General features: G+C 38.5%; 1 protein-coding gene and 1 pseudogene across 4 annotated transcripts; both read right to left on the bottom strand.

Moving 5' to 3' along the window:
- Positions 1 to 1,472: 1,472 nt before the first annotated feature.
- On the bottom strand, positions 1,473 to 5,716 carry LOC310725540 (glycine N-acyltransferase-like protein; annotated as a pseudogene). Its single transcript, XR_014538285.1, has 5 exons — positions 5,574 to 5,716; positions 4,067 to 4,177; positions 3,836 to 3,944; positions 3,601 to 3,724; positions 1,473 to 2,187 (listed from the first exon to the last, which is right to left on the bottom strand). The product of XR_014538285.1 is annotated as a glycine N-acyltransferase-like protein (transcript).
- Positions 5,717 to 10,777: 5,061 nt separating this feature from the next.
- On the bottom strand, positions 10,778 to 23,560 carry psap (prosaposin). 3 transcript variants are annotated; one of them, XM_083540477.1, is made up of 15 exons: positions 23,473 to 23,560; positions 23,370 to 23,436; positions 19,473 to 19,606; positions 19,310 to 19,384; positions 18,996 to 19,121; positions 18,492 to 18,680; positions 18,264 to 18,404; positions 17,957 to 18,013; positions 13,853 to 14,005; positions 13,575 to 13,670; positions 13,289 to 13,472; positions 13,024 to 13,187; positions 12,676 to 12,756; positions 12,402 to 12,509; positions 10,778 to 11,474 (listed from the first exon to the last, which is right to left on the bottom strand). In XM_083540477.1, exons 2-15 carry the CDS (start codon positions 23,398 to 23,400, stop codon positions 11,439 to 11,441), a joined length of 1,575 nt encoding a protein of 524 aa, XP_083396603.1. In that variant the 5' UTR covers positions 23,401 to 23,436; positions 23,473 to 23,560; the 3' UTR covers positions 10,778 to 11,438. The 3 variants fall into 3 exon arrangements, with proteins under 3 accessions (XP_083396603.1, XP_083396602.1, XP_083396604.1); XM_083540476.1 differs by lacking the exon at positions 23,473 to 23,560 and having other exon boundaries at positions 23,370 to 23,447; XM_083540478.1 differs by lacking the exon at positions 23,473 to 23,560 and having other exon boundaries at positions 13,575 to 13,667; positions 23,370 to 23,447.
- Positions 23,561 to 23,832: the final 272 nt, after the last annotated feature.

The raw sequence follows: 23,832 nt of genomic DNA, 5'->3' as shown, positions 1-23,832 counted from the left end.
AAAAACCCCTACTTTTCTTCAACCCTTTATGTGTAATTTTACACAGCATCATCCTGTACATAGAGAAGCCTTCTTCTGTAATACCTGCTGCCATTTTTGTCTGACAAGTAGACCAGTGAAATCTGGCGAATGGTCCAAGAGGGTCTATATAAAGGTCAGCTTTAATTCTATAAATCATAAAAACATATTCATTTACCTTGAAACAAACAAAAAAACATTTGAACTGTATTTACAGGCAGATGAGTCATTCGTAGCACCCATCTCTGAAATATGACTTTTGCAAGCTGACATTATGCAGCAAACAAAAGGAAGAAAAAACAATGTGGTGTGTTAATAAAAGATCATTTAAGGTGATGTGATACGGTCCAAAGTGTATTATTTTCTTCTATGCTGAAGGAAGTTCATTATATAGCCAGAAGTTTGTGCACACCTGACCATCGAAGCTATATGCATTTTGAACGTTCCAGTTCAGATTTAGTCTACCCTTTTGTTGCTTTAAGCTTAGCTCTTCTGAGTAGAGCCCCTCCACTACATTTTAGGCATGATTTGTGTTCATTTAGCTACACCGATCAGGCATAGCATTATGGCATTAAAACATTATGACCGGTGAGTGAACCACCTGTTAGTATGTGGGATATATTAGGCAGCAAGTGAACATTTTATCCTCAAATTTGATGTGTTAGAATCAGGAAAAATGGGCAAGCTTGACAAGAGCCAAATTGTGATGTCTAGACAATTAAGTCAGAGCATCTCCAAAACTGCAGCTCTTGTGGGCTGTTCCCGGTATGCAGTGGTCAGTATCTATCAAAAGTGCTCCAAGGAACGGTGGTGAACCGGCGACAGGGTCGTGGGCGGCCGAGGCTCACTGATACACGTGGGTAGCGAAGGCTGGTCCGTGTGGTCCGATCCAACAGACGAGCTCCTGTAGCTCAAACTGCTAAAGACGTTCATGCTGTTAATGCTCGACAAATCAGGACTGTTTTGGCAGCAAAAGCAGACCAACACAATATTAGGCAGATGGTCATAATGTTATGCCTGATCGATGTAGGTGAGGAAACTTGTAGACAGCTTGTATTAAATTTATCCCAAAGGTATTCACTGGGGTTTAGGTCAGAGCGCTGGGCAGGACACTTAAATTCTTGCACTTCATCTTTAGAAGCTTCCATGCAGGAACCGCATTGTGTTTTTTGTTCCAGTGGCCGCTTGACCTTTACACATATGGGTGTGATGGTCAAGCGTCCACAAACGTGTGCAGGTGCCTTCATTGACCAAATTTTAATACTCTTTTACCTACCTTTTAGTTGTGAAAACAGTCAGTGTAGACTTAAAATAAAGGGGAAATAAATTGCGTAATTATGTCTTTGAGTGTGCATCATTGTCGAAAAATTCAAACCACAAATCCTACGAGAACTGATCTGCAGCGTTCCATAACTTTTATGATATCCACAATCTTAGATACAAGCCTCAAAGATCATGGATTATTATGCAGGCTTATCTAGTTCAGTACTGGCCACAGAAATTAGTTTGAGAAGTTTGTATACGTCACATGAGGGTTGAATACTTATGCAGATAAGATAGATTTTTTATTTAAAGCATTTCTTTTCATTAATTCAATGGTTATAGTTTTACATAAAACAAAAACAAAATCATTTTTATAGAGCCATAAAAAGAGCTTGATCTATAAAGATTTGTAAAAACTTTACTAAATTACCCAAAGATCATTATCAGATTGTTTCAAAATATCAAAAGAATACATGGAGTTGCAGTATTATTATGATAAATCAGAAATTAAGTTATGAGGTATAAATGGACAACATACTGGCTCATATTGTCATGAGGTATAAATGGATAACATATGGTATGTGCAGTGAACACCATCTTTAAGAACGTTCCTCGTCCTAAAGTACTGATTCAGTGACTCAGTGATTCAGATTTCATTGACGGAAAACCAAGCATTCCTGAATGATGGAACCTCAGTAAAGCCTAAACTTGTAAAGAGCTTGTAGGATGCCTGGTTCTCCTCTTCAATGAAGCAGTAGACCGGATAACCCTCTGAATGCAGTTTCTTTGCCAGAACGTTGACCAAGACTTTAGCGTAGCCTTTTCGTCTGTGTTCCGGCAAACTTCCATGTGCTACAGACCAGAGCAATGTGGGACTCCTTCAGTGGTGACACTTGAACAGATGATCTGTAGAGGTTGAGGAAGAGATTGGTTTTCTTTGTTTGAATTTGTTCGACTTTGTTTGACTAGAAACTAGTTACATTTACAGAAACTAATTAGTTTAGCTCGATCATCATTTATAGAGTAATAGCAAATTCGCCACCATACGCCACCAAACAGGTCTCTTGGAATTTGCTATTACTCTATAAATGATGATCGATCTAAACTAGTTAGTTTCTGTAAATGTATGTAAAAAGAAATCTGAAATATCCCATGTACATAAGTATTTAGACCCTTTAATCTATTTAGTAGCAGCACCTTTAGCAACAATTACAGCTTCGCATATTTTTGGGTAGGTTGCAACAAGCTAAGCACACCAAGGTTTGAGGAATTTCTGCCATTCTTCATGGCAAATCCTCTCAAGCTGGGTAAGGTTGGATGCGGACCATCAGTGGTCGGCCACTTTCAGGTCTCTCCAGAGATGTTCAATAGGGTTCAAGTTAGGGCTCTGGCTGGGCAGATTCACAGATTATCCCTGAGACAATCCTGTGTTGTCTTGGCTGTGTGCCCAGGGTCGTTGTCATGTGAACGGAAGGTGAGCCTTAAGCCAAAGTCTGAGGTTATGAGCACTGTGAAACAGGTTTTTATTGAATATATCTCTGTACTTTGCTCCATTTAGCTTTCCCTCAACCCTAACCAGTCTCCTGCTCCCTGCTGCCACCACCATGCTGCCACCACAGGGATTTGGGATTTAGCTCTGATATGCATTGCCAGCTGTGAGGCCTTCTATAGAGAGGCGTGTGCCTATCCAAAACATGTCCCATCAATTCAATATAACAAAAATGGACTTCAGACAAGGTGTAGAAACATCTTAGCAAAGCTCAAGAGAATCGGGTCAACTAAGCTAAATGGCAAGTCTTGTTGCAAAGTGTTTGAATACTTTTGTACACGTGATATTAATATTTTTTTTTTCACTTTACGAGGTGCTGAGTGTAATATCAGGCTGCAACATAAACAATTTTTTAAAAGTAAAAGGGTTTTGCACTGTATATTATTTCTCTCAGGACCAAAATATTTTGGCTATACAATAATTCTTTGATGCTATCGAAACTACACCTTACTTAGATTTAAGCAAATAAGCTCATGTGACAACAGAATCTGTTGAAACAAACTGTGAAGGGTTATAAGGCCATTTCGAAAAAAGAAGAGTGTGCATTCTTTCTCCCTTGTACATGTGGTCTAAGTAAAATAACCTACACTCGAAACGAGATACTAAAAACTAAAGCGACAGGTTTTGGATCCCGTATGACAGTTCTAAAATATTATAAAAGTTTTTAGAGGTCCTGTGGAAGCAGGCTGAACTTTCCAACAAGTCATTGTAAAGAGTGGAGGGTAAAACTGAAATTATTTGCACTGAATGGATAACAGCAAACCATGTACCTGTCAAGTGTAAGCTTTGATGGATCTTGCAAATTTAATTGGTTGCAGGAACATATGTTTTTCATTGGTACAAATTTGTTCATCGCTACAGCCATTAATGGTTCCTCATATTGCAGGTCAGCACCTAAACAAATATGTTTTAGGTTATAGGGTTAAACGACACGTTTAGAATCAGAGGGGGGTCTTTGTAAAGCTGTAATAAAAATTAATTAATTAATAATGAATTAATTAATACTTAGACACTGGTACTGCTTCCAGTCAAGAATGTCTGTCCTGAGTAATATGTTCATTAGGGATGTTTTGTCCTTGGTAAAAATGCACACGTCTTTTAAAAAGTCTGGTTTCTGTGTATAAGAGAAACAGGTCAAACTATTACAATGGAGATATATGGTTACATTTGCATATGGTTTACATATTTTACTTTAAACCCCAAGCATTTGCGTATTGAAATTATCCTTCGCAGTACCTTCCGCCGTCTTGGTTTTATAAGTAGCACATCGAAATCTGGCCACTGGTCCACCAGTACATCTGTGGGGTCAGCTTCTACTTGATTGATAGCAGAAACATATCCGTACACCTGAGGATATAAAAAGTACAAAGTCTTACTTTAGCACCTTAAGATTTATTACTGTGAACATTTGAGCATTGTGTTTGCCTCTTTAAATCTGCTGTACAATCTGCAATCATTTATCCTAACAGTCTCGAGAGTCTAATGATAAAACACATTTAGCGCAATAAGGAATGCCTGAAACACTTCCGAATACCAGGGGAGAAATGGAGGGTGAGTTAAACAACAGATATTTGAGTAAAATGTTCTGTTCTGGCTGATCACTAAAATATGATCCTAACAAGTAATAATCCATTGTCTATTGCTGAATATCATACTTAAAATATTATGAGCCTATGCAGATCTTATATTATGATGCACTAGAGAACAATAAGGTCTTTTTTAAATCTTAGTTTCCATTTTTTTTGCATCAGATATGCATATATAAAACAATTCCTAATACCAAAAATCAGCAAGGAATATTTTACAGAGACAATTATAATGTTATGATTTACAGACCTCTTTTATTATAGTTTTGACTGAGTGCTTCCTCAACTTCCTACATCTTCTGATTGCTCAACACCTTTATTGTTCTGCACTTCTCCTGATTTTCACATTCTTATCTAGAATGCGGTTAAAGATTAGGACTAGCACCAAATGTCACATGATATAAATGTAAGGGTTCATTTGATCACTTTTAGGGATGGGGTATTTGGGAACATGGAGAAATAGGGGCAGGTTAAACATTAATTAATTAAACAACAGGTTAAACTTACATTTGAAAATGTACTTTAATGGTTGATCAATAAAACATGATTCTAACCCTAACTAAAAATAGAGGAAAATCTAATTTGATCAACAAATGATCGGCAATTGCTTATTGTTAAATATCACAATTGAAATATTGTGATCGAGAACAAGATTTTTTTTTTTAATGGAAACTCTGATCTTTTATTTTGGACTGTGCTTTTTTTTTTAAACTCCTTTTTTTATTCAGAAATATATTTTTTTTATATTATTTGAGTATTTTTTGTAGTTCATCACAGGGGTATTGCAAATATGCTTTTTATTGAAAAGCACAAGGTTACTAGGTTCAGTATTTACCTGATGTTGCAAACTACCAGGTTAAGATAACAAACCGATTCCTGGATTCTACAAGCCTCAATGTATACATTAAATCATTTATAACACTGTCCTTTGAAAATGACCTTTATCGGCTGTCATTATCTAACATGCAAACTCAAATAGCAGATTTTTACCGTCTTTGGTATTATATGAATGAAATGTCCAAAAATGTACAATTATATTATTTTAGCATATCATCATGTGCTTCCTTTAACAACATGTGCCTGGCAGATAAACACAGTGAAACACTCATTTAAAGTCAGATCAGTGTTATAAAGTTAATTTAGTGTTGTTTACAGACCTGTTGAGACTGGGGAAAGTAATGTCTGAGAGCTTCCTCTGCTTTCTTCAGGTCCTCCTTGCTCAACAGCTTCATGATTCTGTAAACCTCCTGCTGATGAAATCCAGTCACAAATAAAACAAACTCAGGTTACAAACTGGTGAACGAGTAGCACACTGCCCACTCAATCACACGTCACCCAATATCACACACACACACACACACACACACACACACACACACACACACACACACACACACACACACACACACACACACACACACACACACACACACACACACACACAGAAACTTGCAAACACATTTATTTTTATGACTTTGCATAGGTAGTATAATCAGTATAGTTTATGTTTTCAGAAATCAGTGTTTAGACACTGATTCCTGGAGGTGTTTCAGAGCCCATGCAGTGATTTCCATTACAGCATCATATTCAGATTTTTGTCCTTTTCTTTTTTTTGCATTGCGATTTTTTTTTTCCAGATTCTTTGGATATTTTCATGATATAATGTACTGTACTGATTTAATGTCTGTTGATGTTGAGAAAAAATTTTTTCAAACCGTTCCACAATTGAGGGGGAGTGGTGGCTCCAGCGGTTAAGGCGCTGGGTTGCCGATCGGAAGGTCTGGGGTTCAAGCCCCGGTATCGCCAAGCTGCTACTCTTGGGCCCTTGAGCAAGGCCCTTAACCCTCTATGCTCCGGGGGTCCCTTATGAGGGGAAATATCAAGGTCCGTGACGTAGGGCCGCCTTCCCGTGGGCTCACCACCTGCAGGAGGGACCGTAAGGGACGGTGCTGTGAGGATTGGGCAGCAGTCGAAGGCGGTGGCCTGCTTAGACTGCTGCCCCCACGACCTGAATTACGGATGAGCGGGAGAAAATGAATGAATGAATGAATGTTCCACAATTTGTAGCCGCTTTCACAGATTGGTGAAACTCAATCTTTACTTCTAACTCTCTAAGATATATTTTTTATATCCAATCATGTTAATGACCAATTAACATGCAACAGTTTTGAATGACATTATTTTTCCCAAAAAAAAAAAGTACATTTCTGCAGTTTAACATTTTATATGTTTCCTATGTTCTATTAAGAATATAATAAACTGATGAGATGGAGATTTTTTGGTAGACACCAGCAGATCACCATACATATAAACTGTCGAGCATGGTGGTGGAGAGATTTACAGGAAATTTACCTGGGAAATTTACAGGACAGAAAAATGATCCCATTTACACCAGCAAATCAACATTTATACGTATATAAATAAATAAATAAATAAAATTACATTTGTTCAAAGAAGACAATTCAACATAATGTAGTCCTTTTTAATAATCAATTTTTTCATTACAATAAAGCATCTGTTGCATTTTCCAAAAGTGGCTGCACAAATGTGAGATCTGTCTTTTCACACTTAGGATTACTGAGAGATTTTCTCACGAATATCACAAAAGTTACAAACATTTATTGAGTTTTAAGAATGCAGCAAGTGAATACATTCACTGATCTTAATCAATATAATACATAATAATAGAACCGTTTTCTCTTATGCGTTATGTATTTGACTGTGTGAGGATTGCAGTGTGTAAAGAATAAAGCGAACTATTTAAAGCTTGGAAAACGGTCATATAAGGAAAAGGATCTTGTCCCTATAGCAGGTTCTATAAATATGTACAACCTTCAGGAGCTCATATATGGTTATGGTTCTGTGACAGCTTCAGAACGCATATAAGTGAGTGCAAAACTGGATTCTGGTGTGGTGTTTTTAGTATTTCTGGTTTCAAAAGCTACAAGACTTCAGAGCAATTTGGTTCACAAAACGTGACACACAGTCAATGGGTGTAAAATATGCAGCAGGTGATGTATATAAAATGCTATTAAACTGATGATTTGTGGTGAGAGTAGGGAGCAGGTTGAGAAGATCCTGGAGAGGTGAAGATATGCGCTGGAGAGGAGGGGAATGAAAGTCAGTAGGAGTAAGACAGTACATGTGTGTGAATGAGAGGGAGGGCAGTGAAGGGGTGCGGTTGCAGGGAGAAGAGGTGGAGAAGGTGGAGGAGTTCAGATACCTGGGGTCAACAGTGCAAAGTAATGGAGAGTGTGTTAGAGAAGTGAAGAAAAGAGTGCAGGCAGGGTGGAGTGGGTGGAGAAGAGTGATAGCAGGAGTGATTTGTGATAGAAGAGTATCTGTGAGAGAGAAAGGGAAAGTTTATAGGACTGTGGTGAAACCTGGGATGTTGTAGGTTTAGAGACAGTGGCGTTGAGTAAAAGACAGGAGGTGGAGCTGGAGGTAGCAGAGCTGAAGATGTTGAGGTTTTCGTTGGGAGTGATGACGATGGACAGGATTAGAAAAGAGTTTATTAGAGGGACAGCGCATGTAGGACGTTTTGGAGACAAGGTGAGGGAGGTGAGATTGAGATGGTTTGGACATGTGCAGAGGAGGGACATGGGGTATATCAGTAGGAGAATGCTGAGGATGGAGCCACCAGGAAGGAGGAAAAGAGGAAGACCAAGGAGGAGGTTTATGGATGTGGTGAGGGAAGACATGCAGGTAGTTGGTGTGAAAGAGGCAGATGTAGAGGACAGGGTGGTATGGAGACGGATGATCCGCTGTGGCGCCCCCTAATGGGAGAAGCCGAAAGAAGAAGATTAAACATATTTAAATTGAGTATTTTAATACGTAGCTACAAAAGATTTCCAAGAAGATTTGATTTATTACCATATTTGGGGCCTGGAGTTTTTTTTATTACATTATTATGTAGTAATTATTAATATGTAGTTTGTGTTATCAGCGCTACATATCGCCGGGCCATTAACAACAATAATAATAGATCTATATAAAATCATCTCCTTGGCCTTGCGTTTGACGCATGTGCATTAGAGTACTTTAGAGAGGAAGCAATATAGATTCAATATTGAATCATTTTAATAGCCAATCATTAGATTTTCAATAGGTCTGATAATCAACTTACCTACCCAACACCTTGTCTGAAGTCCTGTCCCTTCCCTCCTCAAAACAGTCCATCCCACCTGAGCATGTGAGAAGGTCCATTTAGGAAAAGCGGCCTAATGATTGTTGTGGTTGTTAAATTCCTAAACGCATGTGCAGTCCAGCTGCGTGAAGATCTACAGCTGTGAAAATGAAATAAATGTGCCATCACTTTTAAATATAATTTGTCTAGTTTCATTATCCTGGAAGAAAAATCCAAAGGGACCTGAATGACTACAAACTGGTAGCACTGATGAAGCACCTTGAGACATCACCTCAGGGAACATCTGCTCAGAGAACTGGACTTCTTATAGTTTGCTATTGCTAAAAATGAGGTAGACGGATGCTTGGAACTGAAGCACAGAGCTAATTTTAATATAATCTCATATCTATTACTGTACTTATTGAGCCTGTCATATAATGCTTATGGCACAGGTTACACAACTGTATATCCAGCATTATAATGTTCCTAGGATATTCAGTACAGATCTTTGGCATTGTACCCCTCACGTTGTAAATGTCATTTGTGAAAATAAAAAGGAAGGAAATAATAAGTGATATGAGTTAGCAAAAATATGAATAAATCATACATTAAATTATATTATAAATCCAATGTTTAAGATTAATTTAGTTGAGCAGTTTTATAATGTCCACTAGAAATGTACTGCGTTATAACTGCTAACCGTTTTTGATGCACTGAATCCAGATGTTTCTGTAACACCTATATGTTGGTTTTTTTCGGACCTCTGGTTCTTGTAAATCAACTATTTGAACGCATATTGAACATATATATATACTGTAGCATTTAAACCACTGTTTAATACATGTTGGTGTACATACAGTGTATTTGCATGTGTTATATTGCCATAATGTTATGGTCAATATTGTTACTACTATTATTATTATTACTACATTTATTGTGTTGTTCACTGTTCAGTCCTATTCTATTGAAATTCATACATATAAAACAGTCATTTTTTTATATATATATATTTTATGATGTATATATATGATATATGATCAATATATATAATTTAGCGATTACACGTCATCCTGTGCATAATACAATTAAATATTGTTGTACCTAAAAGCTTCTGTCACCAAATTCATTTGGCAAAAAAAAAAAAAACGGTTCGGATTCAGATTTTTTTTTGTTTTCATTTTATTCTAAAAATTTTGATTGATATTGATATTTGATTTGAATTTTGATATCCACAAAACAATACTGATGTGATGAGGAAAAAATTCCTTCGTAACAATTCGTATTTAATTGTTTAGCCTCCCCCGGTTATAGCAACTAAATCTGACTAAATCAGTTGTGCATCTTGCACAATGTTATATTTCCAAATGCAAACACGTTTCAATCCATCCTGAACCCCACAGTGCCATCTACTGGTTTTGAATTCAACACCATTCTAGATAAAATAAATTGTGATTTTTTTTTTACTGTTTGTTCGCATACTTCCCTATTACTGTAGTTATTAAGCCTGGTTTTACACTGTCAGTAGGCCATATGCCATCATAATAAAGCATGGTAACTATTCTAAAACTGGCAAAAGAAGCTAAATCATTCATTGCACAAAATTTGGATTTCACTGCTCAAAAGAAATCACTGAGGTACCAAGGAAATGGCATCAGCTGATCTTTAACACTCACCGACCCCAACAAGGCACAGTGCAGGGCTGAAGGCATCACATTTCAACATTCGCAGAAGACTTTAGGAGTGTGAATATGATCAACTTTATTCCCCTGTAGTTACTGCAGGTCTGCACATCCCCCTTATTCTTAAAAACCAGTACCAGCACACTCCTTTTCCATTCCTCGGGTATCCGCTCACCTTCCAAAAACGTGTTAAACAATCTGGTTAAATAATCGACTTTCCACTCTTCATCCTCTTTGTTGCTGCTCTCACGTCCTCCTTACTAATCCTATCCACTTCCAGCTTCACCATCTCCAGATCACCCAAACTTCTCCATTTTATCGTCCAAAAGTGACGATAATGTATGCAAATGTAGAGAATGTATGCAAATTTATATTCATGTAACACATCAGCTAGTTACCAGTCTACTTCAGGCAAATTCAGTAGTGCTGAATGTTTTGTTCAAAATCCTGTTTTTAAAAACTCACCCACCAAAAAAATATAAAACCAACTATTTCTTACAAGCATTTAAAGATTAGTTTAAACTCTGGACTATTATGTTCAATGAACCACTCGAGATCAGGACCAATCTGTTTTAATTTCTATTAAAAATTCTTTACAGATTTCAACAAGCAACTCAGAATCAGGATTGAAACAATGAAGCTCAGGATCACAACCAATACAAAACAAAAGCGGATTAAAAAAAAAAAAAAAAACCTTGGTTTGAGATCACAAACTTCAAACTGAAATTAACAGATGCTAGATGAAACAGTGATAAACATTTCAATTAAAGATGAAATATTTTAGTCAGTAAAAATGAAAGCTCATTCAGTTATACTGTAGCATTTAAAAGGGCAGGTTTTCCTTTTGAAGAGAGTTAAAACTGTCTTTATTCAGAGGTCTCAGGCTTCTTTTCTCAAGGCACAAAACATGTTGAATGCCCACCCACATACACAAGGATCAAAATGTCAGCAGTTGAGTCAGGTAAAAGTTCACCTTTTTATTAATAAAAAAAAAGAAAAAAACAAAAAAACCCTTCCCTCACCTTCTCCATCTCTCAACCTCCTGCATAGTACTTTTAACCACCCCTTAAGTGGTAACTCCCCAGAATGACTCAAATTACATTAATAGCACAAATTAATTTCTCATTTTCTAAAATAAAACCAAGACAGGCTGTAAAACCCAGACACCGCGCTACAGACATTCTCCTTTAGCTCCGTTAATTGCACGCCGCTCCGCTTTAACTCCAAATGTGACGTCTGCAGTGGGTCACCGCCTGAAATACAATAATTAAAAGATTGTAAACAATTTCTTTGTTTTGTAGAACACAATCACATTTAATAGACACATACACCTGCTCATCTTTAAAGGGACGAAAGAAAAAATGCCAATCATGTGGCTGCAGCACAAATATCAAGAATATACAGTTTGAAAGCGTTCAAAGAAAGAGAGAGGGGTCAAAGGAAAAATGACCAGATTGGGACAAGAAAGTATACAGACTATGAGATGCTAAAAACAAGGCCATGCCATATTTATGATTATTTCATAAATAAATAATTTATTTTTTGGGTTTTGAGAAGAAATGCATCTCAACATGAATGTTACTGAAGCTACTGGCATGCGTTTGATTTTATGGATTATGCTGCAGACATAATTGGCTGATAAGATAAACAAGCATATGTAGATCATGAGTTACATGTTCATTAAATGCATTTCATTTACTAATAAACACTAAAATACTTTAATACATCAGAGTAGTCTAATTTTATTATCTAGGCCGTTATTACACAAAGTATTTAATGTGTTTCTAGACAAGTATAATAGAATCTTTATGGTCATCTGATTTATCAGGTTTTTTTTTACCGATAGTTGATTGGAACAAAAATCCACACAATGTTTTTCCCGGGTTGCGGGTTTTTCCAGTGATTCCATATTCTGTTCATTTTGGATGCAACCATTTCCCGCCCCCCCGAGTGTTACATTTTGTATGCACATCTTATTTTCCTCAATTTATTAATATGATATTTAGTTTCACAATTATGATTGTTCTATTTTTGTAATAATGTTCAGTACTATTTCACATGGAGTGTTCGTTTTTAAAATGGATACTAAATAAAAACATGCATATCGTTTGATTCATCGGTTATTGGCAAAGTACGAGCCATCGGTCAAATCCACTATAGACCACAAACAGAATACTCACATTGCAGCGAGTGGCTGTTTCAATGTTCTTGCACCAGAAGGCTGGGCCCCAGCTGCACTGCTCAAAACCCAGCAGCATCCTCAGTGCTCCAGGGCATGCACCTAGTTTCTACAATAGTAGATCACACACATGTAAATGAAGGGCTTGCTTTCGCTCTCCAAGAGCGACAACATGTAGGAACTAAACTACTTTCTAAACAACTAGGATATAAAACAAGAGTTCTTGGCTTAAATTTGAAACCTGTAAGACATGTATGCATGATTGGGGATCTTACCATGCAGACAAATTCAGGGTCGAGAGCTTGGAGAAGCAACTGGACAATCATAGGCTCATACTGCTCAATTAGCTGGTCACACTGTAGACAGAAAAACATGCTCAGTGATTCAATGTTCTTCAGCCCTTAAAAGGTGGGCTTCGTTGAAGGCAGGTCATGGAGTACAATAATTTTCACTCTTGTAAAAATCACAGTTGAAGGTTAACAAATCACTATTTTTATAGAAAGTTTTGAAAGCCACCCAAGAGTTTCTCTGAGGTCTGCATCATGTTATTTGACAGCTCGCTTGAATACAAGGGTATATTTGTCAACCAGCCATGCACCAAATATGCACGTATGTAAACCAACCTGAGTTTTATATTCATCAGGCAGAAAGTTGCAGACTTTTTTCACAGCCTCCTCGATCTGGGCCTCTGTGGCGTTCTGCTCCAAAATGCCATCTACGTAGCGCACGGCCATCTTGCACACATCACAGAACCCACCAGCCTTAAACTCAGCCTTCTCCATTACAGCTAAAAAAAACGACGCATACAGAAGAGGTGATCAAAACCCAAATCCAAAAGAGTAAAAATCCTGGAACCCTTGTGTAATGGATATTTAGATAGAAACTCACAGATAAAAGCACGACTTGACTCTCTGCACAGGCCCAAAATGCTACAGATCGTCTTGGGGTCAGCTTCCTGGACCAACAGGTCAATGACTGCCTGGCCATAGTTCTCAATGAAATCCTTGCACTGAGCAGCAAGGGTGCTAGGCAGGAGGCCACACACCTTCTCCACAGCTTGCATCACTTCTTTCTGGAAGACCATAGCAAAGTCAGATCAAACTTAGTTGCATTGTTTAGAAATAAATGTTATGAATATTTATACTGAATACTACAGTGCACAAGAAGGTCATACCTCGGTTTTCTGGTCCTGGATCATACCTTCAAGCTCCTTCATCACAAATTCACAGATGGCACATTGAGGGGATTCACGGACACGCACCATCTTCTGCTTAGCCAAACAAACAATTAGGTCAATGAACGATGAATTGATAGATAAAGGACTAGAAACAGAGCATATACAGATGTTTAACAATAACGCTCCAGAAAGAGGATTTGCTTAGCAGGAACAAAACCCCATGGATTCCGTAGCGCCAACAATATCTGTAGCGGAAGAAACACTGGTTACTTTACCGTGGCAGGTTTGAGGGAGGAAGCCTTCACCAATTTAGTTGCAGGGATGGTTTTCTCCACAGGGATGGATTTAGCAGGAAAAAGATTCATCAGTGGCACAAATTCGGGAGTGGAGTCACAGAAACCAGCACGGCAACAAATGTCTTTGGGTTGCTACAGGAGAAGCAGAGGGAGCATGGATGAGATTTGGTATGAGGTATTTCGCTCTGGCCACTGTGAACAGACCCCCAGGGCCCTACGTTGATTTGCTTCAAGAGTTTGCTCGTTTTCTTTCAGACCTTTTGTTCAGAAAGATTCCGAAATAACCTGCCCGATTTCTCCAAAATCTCTCACTAAACCCCTAAATGCTAACAATCTTGATGAAATTGCTATTATAGACCTTATCCTCACCAGCACATTAGACACCGATGCCCCAGTCTGGTTAAAAAAAAAAAAAAAGGTTAGAGAAAACACCTGCACCATGGTATAACAGACAGAGTAGCTAAATTGACAACAAATCAGGTATCTGAAAAATGTATTCCATCACAGTTTAGTAGTGAGGACTAATCTCTTCACTAAAAAAAAAATAAAAAAGTCAAAAAACAATTGTGAAGATCCAACCTCTGACAGTATCTCCTAATCCAATCTCCCCTAAAACTCCACAACTAGACTGCTTTACAAGCATAGGACAGGAAGAGCTGTATGATCTTATCAGCAAAACCAAAAACAACAACATGTCTTACATACCACTCCAACTAAAATACTGAAGGAAGTGTTATACAGCTGGTGAGCCTCTTGAATATTAATTATTAACAAATGTCTTTGGGTTGCTACAGGAGAAGCAGAGGGAGCATGGATGAGATTTGGTATGAGGTATTTACCCCATCTAGTGCACATTATGATAAGCAAGTGGCCAAGTGATGCACAACCCTCTTCCATTCAAACCAACTAGCAAAAATATCAAAGAAAAAAAAAAAGAAAAAACTGCTACTTTGCTTGGATCAGCACAGTTCTTGCCTTCAGGATACTGTTATCAGTGGTTGTAGTAGAGACTACATTAAACTAGGTTTTTTTTATAATATTCAAGCCCCGATCGGGGACGTCTCCCCCTCCACCGGCCTTCGAGGTCTCAACCGAGAACCGCTTCGCTCCTCTCCACGAGAAGGAACGCGATACCGAGATTATTGGAGATTCCATCGTCCAGCATTGTCCAGCGCTCCCGGAGCCAAAAGGTAAGGTACATATTTGCTGGTTTTATCGTGCTCTCGTTCTCGATGTTGCAGCACAGGTACTCACGATCCTGAATGAGAACTTCAGAGCAGTTGTTCTCCATGCTGGAGCAAACACCACCAGGCTAAGGCAAATAGATCTTAAAGAGGGATTTCAGGATCCTGATGGAGACGGTACGCAACACATCACCCACAACGAGGATCATAGTGTCAGGACCTCTTCCCACTTACCAGCAAGGGATTGAGAAGTTTAGTAATGCACTCGGTGTCAAGAACACAAACTACTCTATTGATAATTGGAGTTTTTTTCTGGGAGCGTTCTTCCGCCCTGATGGCCTGCACACCAGCAGAGTTGGAGCAGCAGTGCTATCAGACAACATCTCTAGGATGATTCACACCATCTGACTGAAAGTAAGACATCATGCAATTTACAACTGCCATTTATACAACAAACCAAATAGTTACAAGTACACACACAGCCCAACTTATAAAAACCATGTCTATTCCTCATATAGTAAAACCAAGAAATAAATCTTACTGCAGTTAAAACTGAAAAATGCCAGATATGCAAACAAAGTTTGGTCTTTCAAACATTAGATCACTTGCACCCAAAGCACTCATTGTAAATGAGATCACAGATAATATCTCGATACACTCGGTCTCACTAAGAACTGGCTTAAACCAAATGACTCGTTTAACCCATATCTACAGTGTCAGGATATGCTTATAAGCATGAGCCCCGTCAGACTGGTCGTGGGGGTTCAGGCGATTCAGGTTTAAATCATTTGAAGTGCTAGTTCTTAAAGTTGTACTTTCAATGCATAGAAAACCCATACCATCTCTCGCTCTGGCCACTGTGTACAGACCCCCAGGGCCCTACGTTGATTTGCTTCAAGAGTTTGCTCGTTTTCTTTCAGACCTTTTGTTCAGAAAGATTCCGAAATAACCTGCCCGATTTCTCCAAAATCTCTCACTAAACCCCTAAATGCTAACAATCTTGATGAAATTGCTATTATAGACCTTATCCTCACCAGCACATTAGACACCGATGCCCCAGTCTGGTTAAAAAAAAAAAAAAAAGGTTAGAGAAAACACCTGCACCATGGTATAACAGACAGAGTAGCTAAATTGACAACAAATCAGGTATCTGAAAAATGTATTCCATCACAGTTTAGTAGTGAGGACTAATCTCTTCACTAAAAAAAAAATTAAAAAAAAAGTAAAGTAGTCAAAAAACAATTGTGAAGATCCAACCTCTGACAGTATCTCCTAATCCAATCTCCCCTAAAACTCCACAACTAGACTGCTTTACAAGCATAGGACAGGAAGAGCTGTATGATCTTATCAGCAAAACCAAAAACAACAACATGTCTTACATACCACTCCAACTAAAATACTGAAGGAAGTGTTATACAGCTGGTGAGCCTCTTTTGAATATTATTAACTCCTCACCATCTTTAAGTCATGTCCCTAAACCCAAGTTAGCAGTTATTAAGCCCCCGATTAAAAAAACAAATTTGGATCCCGACACACTCAAATTACAGACCCATTTCAAATCTGCATTTATCTTGCCACAGTCACCATGGCTGCTCATCAGGGATAAATACACATCGTTCACCTTAACTGTTAAATTCTGTGAAGCTGCTTTGATACAATGTCCTGTGAAAAGCGCTATAGAAATAAACTTGACTACTTTTATTATACAAGAGAAACTGATTTAAAATGCTTTCTTAATAAAAAAATTTACACCAAAAAAAAAAAAAAAAAAAAAAAAAAAGCGCTTTAGTTGTCCAAATACAACGGAATTAAATTTTTTTTTTTACTTATTTTGCACCAAATTCTGACTGCTTGTTACAGAAATCCATTGTTCCCAATGAACATTACTAGATCTTGCCAAGCTTAACCACATATCAATGATATCTGTATCTGAACACTGCCACCTCAAGTGGTACCAGACACTTAACGCCTCAACCATTAGAAGCTTGATACGGTTAGAACTGTATTAGGACCAAACTGCTTTTAACAAAGTAGTAGGCGGATGCTTTAGATGCATTCATGCATGTTTAGAATTCATTCATGCAATGCACATGTATAGCCTCCTGTGTAACATGCAAAATACATGGATTATTTCTAATAAATCTTATTGTGATGAAACACGATATCTGCTGGCGAGTGAAGGTTTGGGGAGGGGTGAGGAAGCCCAACTCCAGTCTCAAAGCCACAATTAAATGCTTACAGTATTGTAAAGTGGCAAACTGCTGCCAAATGGTAAATTTTGTATTGAGTCCTGCTCCAATTCAAAAACAACCAGGACTCGAGTTGAGCTGGCCGTGTTCCTTTATAAAAATAAATAAATAGGGGGGGGGGGGGGGGGTGCAAATGATAAGCCTATTGGAGGCATGTTAACAACGTAAAAGTTAAGCGAGGTGTTGAAGATCTTCTGAAAAGTATGTATAGCTGTAGAAGGTAATGGGCCACTATAAAACAAGTTAGTGCACATTGTAAGTAAAATATCTACAAAAACAGCACAGGTTAGCAATGGTCATCCACAGGCATGTAGTTCAAACAGGGGAAAAAAGAAAAGAAAACCCAGGTCAAAGTAGCAGAATTCGGATACCTACCTTGTCCTGTCGCCCAAAGAGAAAGCAAAAGGAGTAAGAGAAAAGGAAGGCAAATAAATGGGGGAATAAAATAAAGAGAAAAGTTATTAGAAACCATGAATGAAAACAACAGACAGGCAGAGTGGCTCAAAGACTGGACATGGGCTTATCAGAGAGAGTTCAGCCTAAATTCAATATATTGAAATTACACAAAAAAAAAAAAAAAAAAAGCTGCACAATGAAAATATGGATATCCTGACACGTGTTAAAGGTTGAACAAACCAGGTGGTACTCACCATGGACATGAGCTGCTGAAGAATAAGAGGGGCATACTGGCCGACATACTGTTTGCACTGGGAACAAGATGCAGGATATTGTTATACCTCAATCATCATGATCTTCACGTTTCGAGTAAAATATGCTTGTATTTAGTGCTTGCATTACTGTTGGTATAAGTTCTAGGTTTAAGATATGGTTTAAATGGTGTTCATTAATTTATAAAGCTTAATGGGACCATAATCTGCAGGAAATGAGGCTCATAACATTTAATATGTGGAATTTTACTCCAAAAAAACACCAAAAAAATGGAATTTGAACACTTACTATATCAGCAAATTCAGGACCCATCAGGTCACACTGGTGCTCGATCTGTTCAATCAGGGAGCTGACAAAGCTGGCGTTTTTCTTAGCCTCGTCCTGAGTGTCGGTGATGAACTTTATGCAGTCGTCGCACACAACATTATTCTTCAGCCAAAAAAAAAAAACCCCATTAGAATTAATATCCAAGAAACAAAATGCCCTTATGAACCAGAGCAAGGGAAGCGAGCTCACATCTGTGGTGGTCTCCTTCTCAGCATTCTGCTTCGGGTAAAGAAGCTGGGGGATGTTAAGGAGTAAGGGGTTAGCCCTCTGGGTCAGATCCAGCTCAGGAATCTCATTGGACATTAGCTGAGCTTTGGCAAGAGCTTCCTGCTGGGTAACACACAGGCCAAGAGCACTGCAGACCACATCTGGATTATCCTGAAACAAGAGAAGATAAGCGGAACAAAAACATTACACAAAAAAATAAATAAATAAATCCACATTTGATCAACATTCAGCGCACACAGAACAGGAAGACGCTCACAACTGAAGAGGAACAAAAATTTGTGTTCCTCTCACCCACCATTACACCCAATGCCTGAGAGATTTCACTTCCCAAAAACTATAAGCAGTAACGGTTAATCTAAAGAGTAGGGTTTTAATAAACAACTTGTCATACAGATAGAACCATCAAGAATCTGACAATAATGTACAAAACCCTGGAGTTGCAGTCAATGACACTGTCCGACTTACCAGCTCTCCTTTAATGATGTCAACGAGGACAGGGAAGTAATTGTCCACAACTTCTTTGCATTGAGCAGCCAGGCCTTCATCAGGAATCAACTGGCACGTTTTCTCAAGGTAGCTCAGGATCTCAGCCTACACAGACACACAACATTAAACGCTGCCAATAGTCACATTGGTTAGCATCAGTAGAAAAACTGCTTTTGCACGTTTGACCATCAGGGTGCATGAACAATTCACCAGGCTGGGCAGTCGAAACAATTTTATTCAGTCGTCAAATAATATGGGAGGAATATCTTAATTTCATGCCGTTACCAATTTACCTCTGTTGAATTGTCCTTAAGCAACTGGTCCACCACAATCAACACCTCTTTGCATAGGTCACATGGCACAGATCTCTAGAAAGAAAAAAAAAAAAATTTAATCGAAGAGACAAAAAGAATATATGTTTTTTGCTATAGGCCAAAGCAACAACCCAAAACTGACCACATGAGGCTGGTTCCAGACATTTTGTTGGCAATGGGAGACCGCGCCGCAAATCGAAGCAGTCTTGGCATTTTGGCACCAGTATTGGGGTCCACGGGCACACTGCTCAGTTCCCAGTAGAGGGCTGGCCACAGCTGAAAAGAGAAAATTCTCATCAGCTTGGCTATTATCCTGCACAAGGCATGGAATGCGTTTATAAGCATGCGTGTGTGTAATTCTAAAACAAAAGACATGCCTGAGACTCTATGCAAATCACAAAAACAATGCATTCAGAGCAAGTGTGTGGGGATGCTCTTATCTATATCCCTCATTTTTATGACCTGCTGTGTCTTAAGAGACGATCACCTAGTGCTAGGATTTGAACTCACAACTACCTGATCAGAAATCAAAACATGTCAAACTACTGCGCTACTACTTCCCTATAGCTAGAACACAAGTTAACTGGTTTCAACAAGATTTAAATTTAGTTAATCGGTTTAACAATGAACTGCAGACAAAAACAGAACAGTCTGCTTTGGAGAGGAACTATGATATTGTTTATTTTGAGTAACCACAAACTCAAAATTCCCCTTAAGGCTGACCAATACAGGTATCTACTGCATAGTCTATGAACAGCCACTCAGACATTTCCTTAAGGTAACACCCAGGTATCCAGGAGGGGAGAGAAAAAAAACAAAAAGGAGGTGCTATGATCAAATACGAGTGTAAGGCAAACATCACATGACAAGAACGCTAACAGGGAAATAAGGGGCTTTTTAAGCAACCGCTTACCTCCAGATAAGGCAGTATCTTCATGAGGCAATCATAGCTCAGCAATTTACATAAATCACACTTACAGTGGTAAAGAAATAAACAGTGAAGTAAAGTCTTAATCAATATAATTTGAAGAAAATAAAACAGAGCAACCATCAGTGACTCAAGTCACACGATGCAAGTCAGCAGCATGATCAAATGTCAGGAAAAATGAGCAACAGCCATTACAAAGCTGGAGTACTTATTTGCAAAAGACTGTTAGTGCTCCATGTTAGATTAAAAGCTTTGTGCTGTGGTCCACTAATACCCCTCCCCCCCCAAAAAAATAAAAATAAACCAACTGTTCACAACAACTACACAAAGACCTGTTTTGGATTAGAATTTTCAGTCAGGACAATTCAATTCCTTTTTATTTGTATAGCGCTTTTAACAATGAACATTGTCTCAAAGCAGCTTTACACAGATAATGCGGTGATTAAAGGTAAATATGTTCTTTATGAGTAAGTTTGTCCCTGATGAGTGAGCCGGTGGCGACTGGCGACTGTGGCAAGGAAAAACTCCCCGAGATGGCATAAGAAAGAAACCTTGAGAGGAACCAGACTCAAGAGGGAACCCATCCTCATCTGGGTTACACCGAATGTCCATTTGTGGCGGGTATACAATGTTGCGGGGTGCAGTGATGATGATCAAAAGCGAAGTGTATTTCTGAGTCAGTGTACGAGACTGTTGACATCAACTACAGTCCAATCCAGGCAGGCCTGGATGAAGTGGGAAGATCCACGGGGGGGAAAGGGGCAGGAACAGTGGTCACTGGAGCCTCAGGAGCATGTTTAACTCGACCGAGAGAGAGAAGAGGGTGACAAGGACAGGATCCAAGACACACCCTGCTTTGAGAACTTGTCTGACCAAATCATTGGTGGACTGGCCACAATAATTTGTGGTAAAAGGCTTATTGGTTATATTGAATAGGAGACATTTTAGCAGCCATGTTTTTCCCTTCTTGTCTACCACTTATCTTTTCACAGGTGTACAATAAAATAAATAAATGTGAATCAGCTATAGGGGCCGGAGAAAAAAAAATAAAGACCTGAAATCATAAAGTCTTTTGAAATTGATTTTAAAGAATTCTAGTTCGTGACCAAACATGTTACTTTTGGTGGCAACTCTGATGTTTGAAAAAATATATATATATGTGTAAATATATTCCTCTAACTACCTCCAGGCATCATTTACTTCCTATGAATTACAGACAATAGAACTTGAAAACAAAACAAAATGTTATATTTGCTCTGGCATCATTCATAGTCATAACAATTCAGTCAGAATACGGTTTAAAGAGACAAACAAAAACAAAAAATAAATAAATGTAATCCCATGATCTGCATGTCAGCAATCCAGTGTTCACCTTGACCCATATTTCAAAAGCACAATAAAACAAGTTTAATCATTAAAAACCTCATCCAATTAGTGTAGAATTCAAACTAGAAGGAAAAAAAAAAAAGAAAAAAATATCACAACCACAGGAAGTAAATTAGAATAACCCTGAAGTGGTCATGTTTTCACAGATCTCTCCCCCAATAGTCAAAAATAGAGCCTGATAAAGTTGTACACGAGATTAAATCTTGAGCTCCATGCACTGCTCTCACATTAAAAATCTTAACCTACAAACTTTTCCACAAGCCTATTTATAAACAAACAGCAAAAAAAAAAAAAAAAAGTGTTACTGTTAATTTTTTTTCTCTCCAAGCCTACACTACTGAAATTATTCTCATGACCAAAAGTTGAAGTGAAACCTGCGAGGGAAATGAGACGGAAAAAAGAAAAGAAAAAAAGGAACAGAAAATGAAGACATGAAACATTAAGAAGAAGTTCAAAATCACATTCCCTTCTAACGCAATTCACAACCCTTGTACAGGATTGACTTCAGAGCACCACATGATAAGGGATCACACGCCGGGTTTATTCAGACAAGAAAATCATATCAACGTCAGAGTGGTGTAAATGAAAGTGTTCCCCATTGTGCTTGTATCCTTTTGTAGTTAGTTTTAATGTTGTTGAAAGACCAAACACTTTTAGTGGTTTCATCAGGAGCTTCTGCCCTGCTGCTCCACCACATTCTTTCAAAATCAATAACAATGAAAAACACAGCTTAGAGTAAACAGGTGCCTGAAAACTTTATTAACCGGCATGAAGAAATTGAAGAGACTTTGTTGAAAACCAAGCCAGATTTTAGTGGATGCCCTCATCCAGAACACCTTACAAACACCTGAGCAGGTGAGAGGGTAAAGGGGCCTTACTCAAGAAACCAGCAGAGGCAGGTTGGTCAAGTCAATTTGACTTTTATCATCAATCCAAACATATACAATACAGTACACAGATTGAAAAAAGCTCCATGAGGACCAAGGTACTACACTAGACGACAACATGGAAAAAATAAAATAAAAATGGTGATAATAGTGATGATGCTGGAGATCTGAACTTGTTCACTTCATGAACAGGATCTCTTAGCTGAAACCTATGGATTGTTGAAACTCGGATGAAACAAGCATCTTTCTGCAAGCAGCTGCAAATAAGCTAAAAATAAATCCAAACAGGTGTATCTAGATATGGCTTTGACTTGATTTAAACCTGGATCTACTCCCTGGACTGCTGCTGCTACTGAGGAACAGAACAGGAACACCTGCTGACCTCTGTGAGAGGAGCGAAGAGATAATCTGATGAGTCACTGAGGGGGGAAACAATTTTCACTCTAGAAGTTAATAATTATGATTATATTTAATGCTGATGGATCTCAGAGCACTAATGTTGCAGTGTTACCGGGCCTGAAAGTGAAAAATTTAAAAAGGAGGAAACACCATGTAAAAAAAACATCCACAAAAGATGTTTAATATGACAAACTCCTCCCTGAAGTAAAACAGAAGAAGCAGGTTTACACGTCGCGACTCGGTTATAAACCACAACACTTATTTTATTTCTTTCCACTTCTCTGCCTTCCTGTGAACCTTTTCTCCATGATGTTTTTGAGGAGAAAAACATAACCGTCACTCTATTTGGCTCCGCCATGTTGGCTAACGGCTAATCAAAACGCGTAACTGAACCGAACCGCGACGTCATAACGAAAAAACACGGAAAGGCTTTATTTACCCGTGGAGACCAGGAGAAGCGTCAGGAGCATCCTGGATTCACAGCAGGAACCCTTAGGGTTGTTTGGATGGATGGTTGGTTGGTTGGTTGGTTGGTTGGTTGGTTGTCGCCGAAGTGACTCGCTTCTGGTGGGCGTCGAGTGTTTTCGGTCTGTGTAGCTGCTGCACTGCGGCTCATTGACACTAGCGCGAGCTTAAAGTATTGAGTCAGGTGACGCTGACTCGTCCGAAACACGTGACTCACCCCACCACATGACCCGCCCGACCACGTGACCCGCCCAAGCAGATAGTTTCACTGAAGAAAAAAAAACAACAAATCGAAACAGTATCTATCTATCTATCTATCTATCTATCTATCTATCTATCTATCTATCTATCTATCTATCTATCTATCTATCTTATAGTGTCCTAATCCCCCTCTTAATACCTTAATTATGACGTAACGGCTGTAGAATCTATCAATA

This window comes from Silurus aristotelis (assembly GCF_946808225.1).
Source record: "Silurus aristotelis genome assembly, chromosome: 4".
NCBI lineage: Eukaryota > Metazoa > Chordata > Actinopteri > Siluriformes > Siluridae > Silurus > Silurus aristotelis.
This window is presented reverse-complemented; position numbering and strand designations above follow the sequence as displayed.

Coding starts and splice junctions, on each gene's coding strand:
- psap (XM_083540477.1), bottom strand. CDS start 23,400: ATGCTCCTGACGCTTCTCCTGGTCTCCACGG. Junction 18,681..18,995: donor ACATCATTAAAGGAGAGCTG/GTAAGTCGGACA, acceptor CTCTTGTTTCAG/GATAATCCAGATGTGGTCTG. Junction 11,475..12,401: donor AAACAGCCACTCGCTGCAAT/GTGAGTATTCTG, acceptor ATTGTATTTCAG/GCGGTGACCCACTGCAGACG.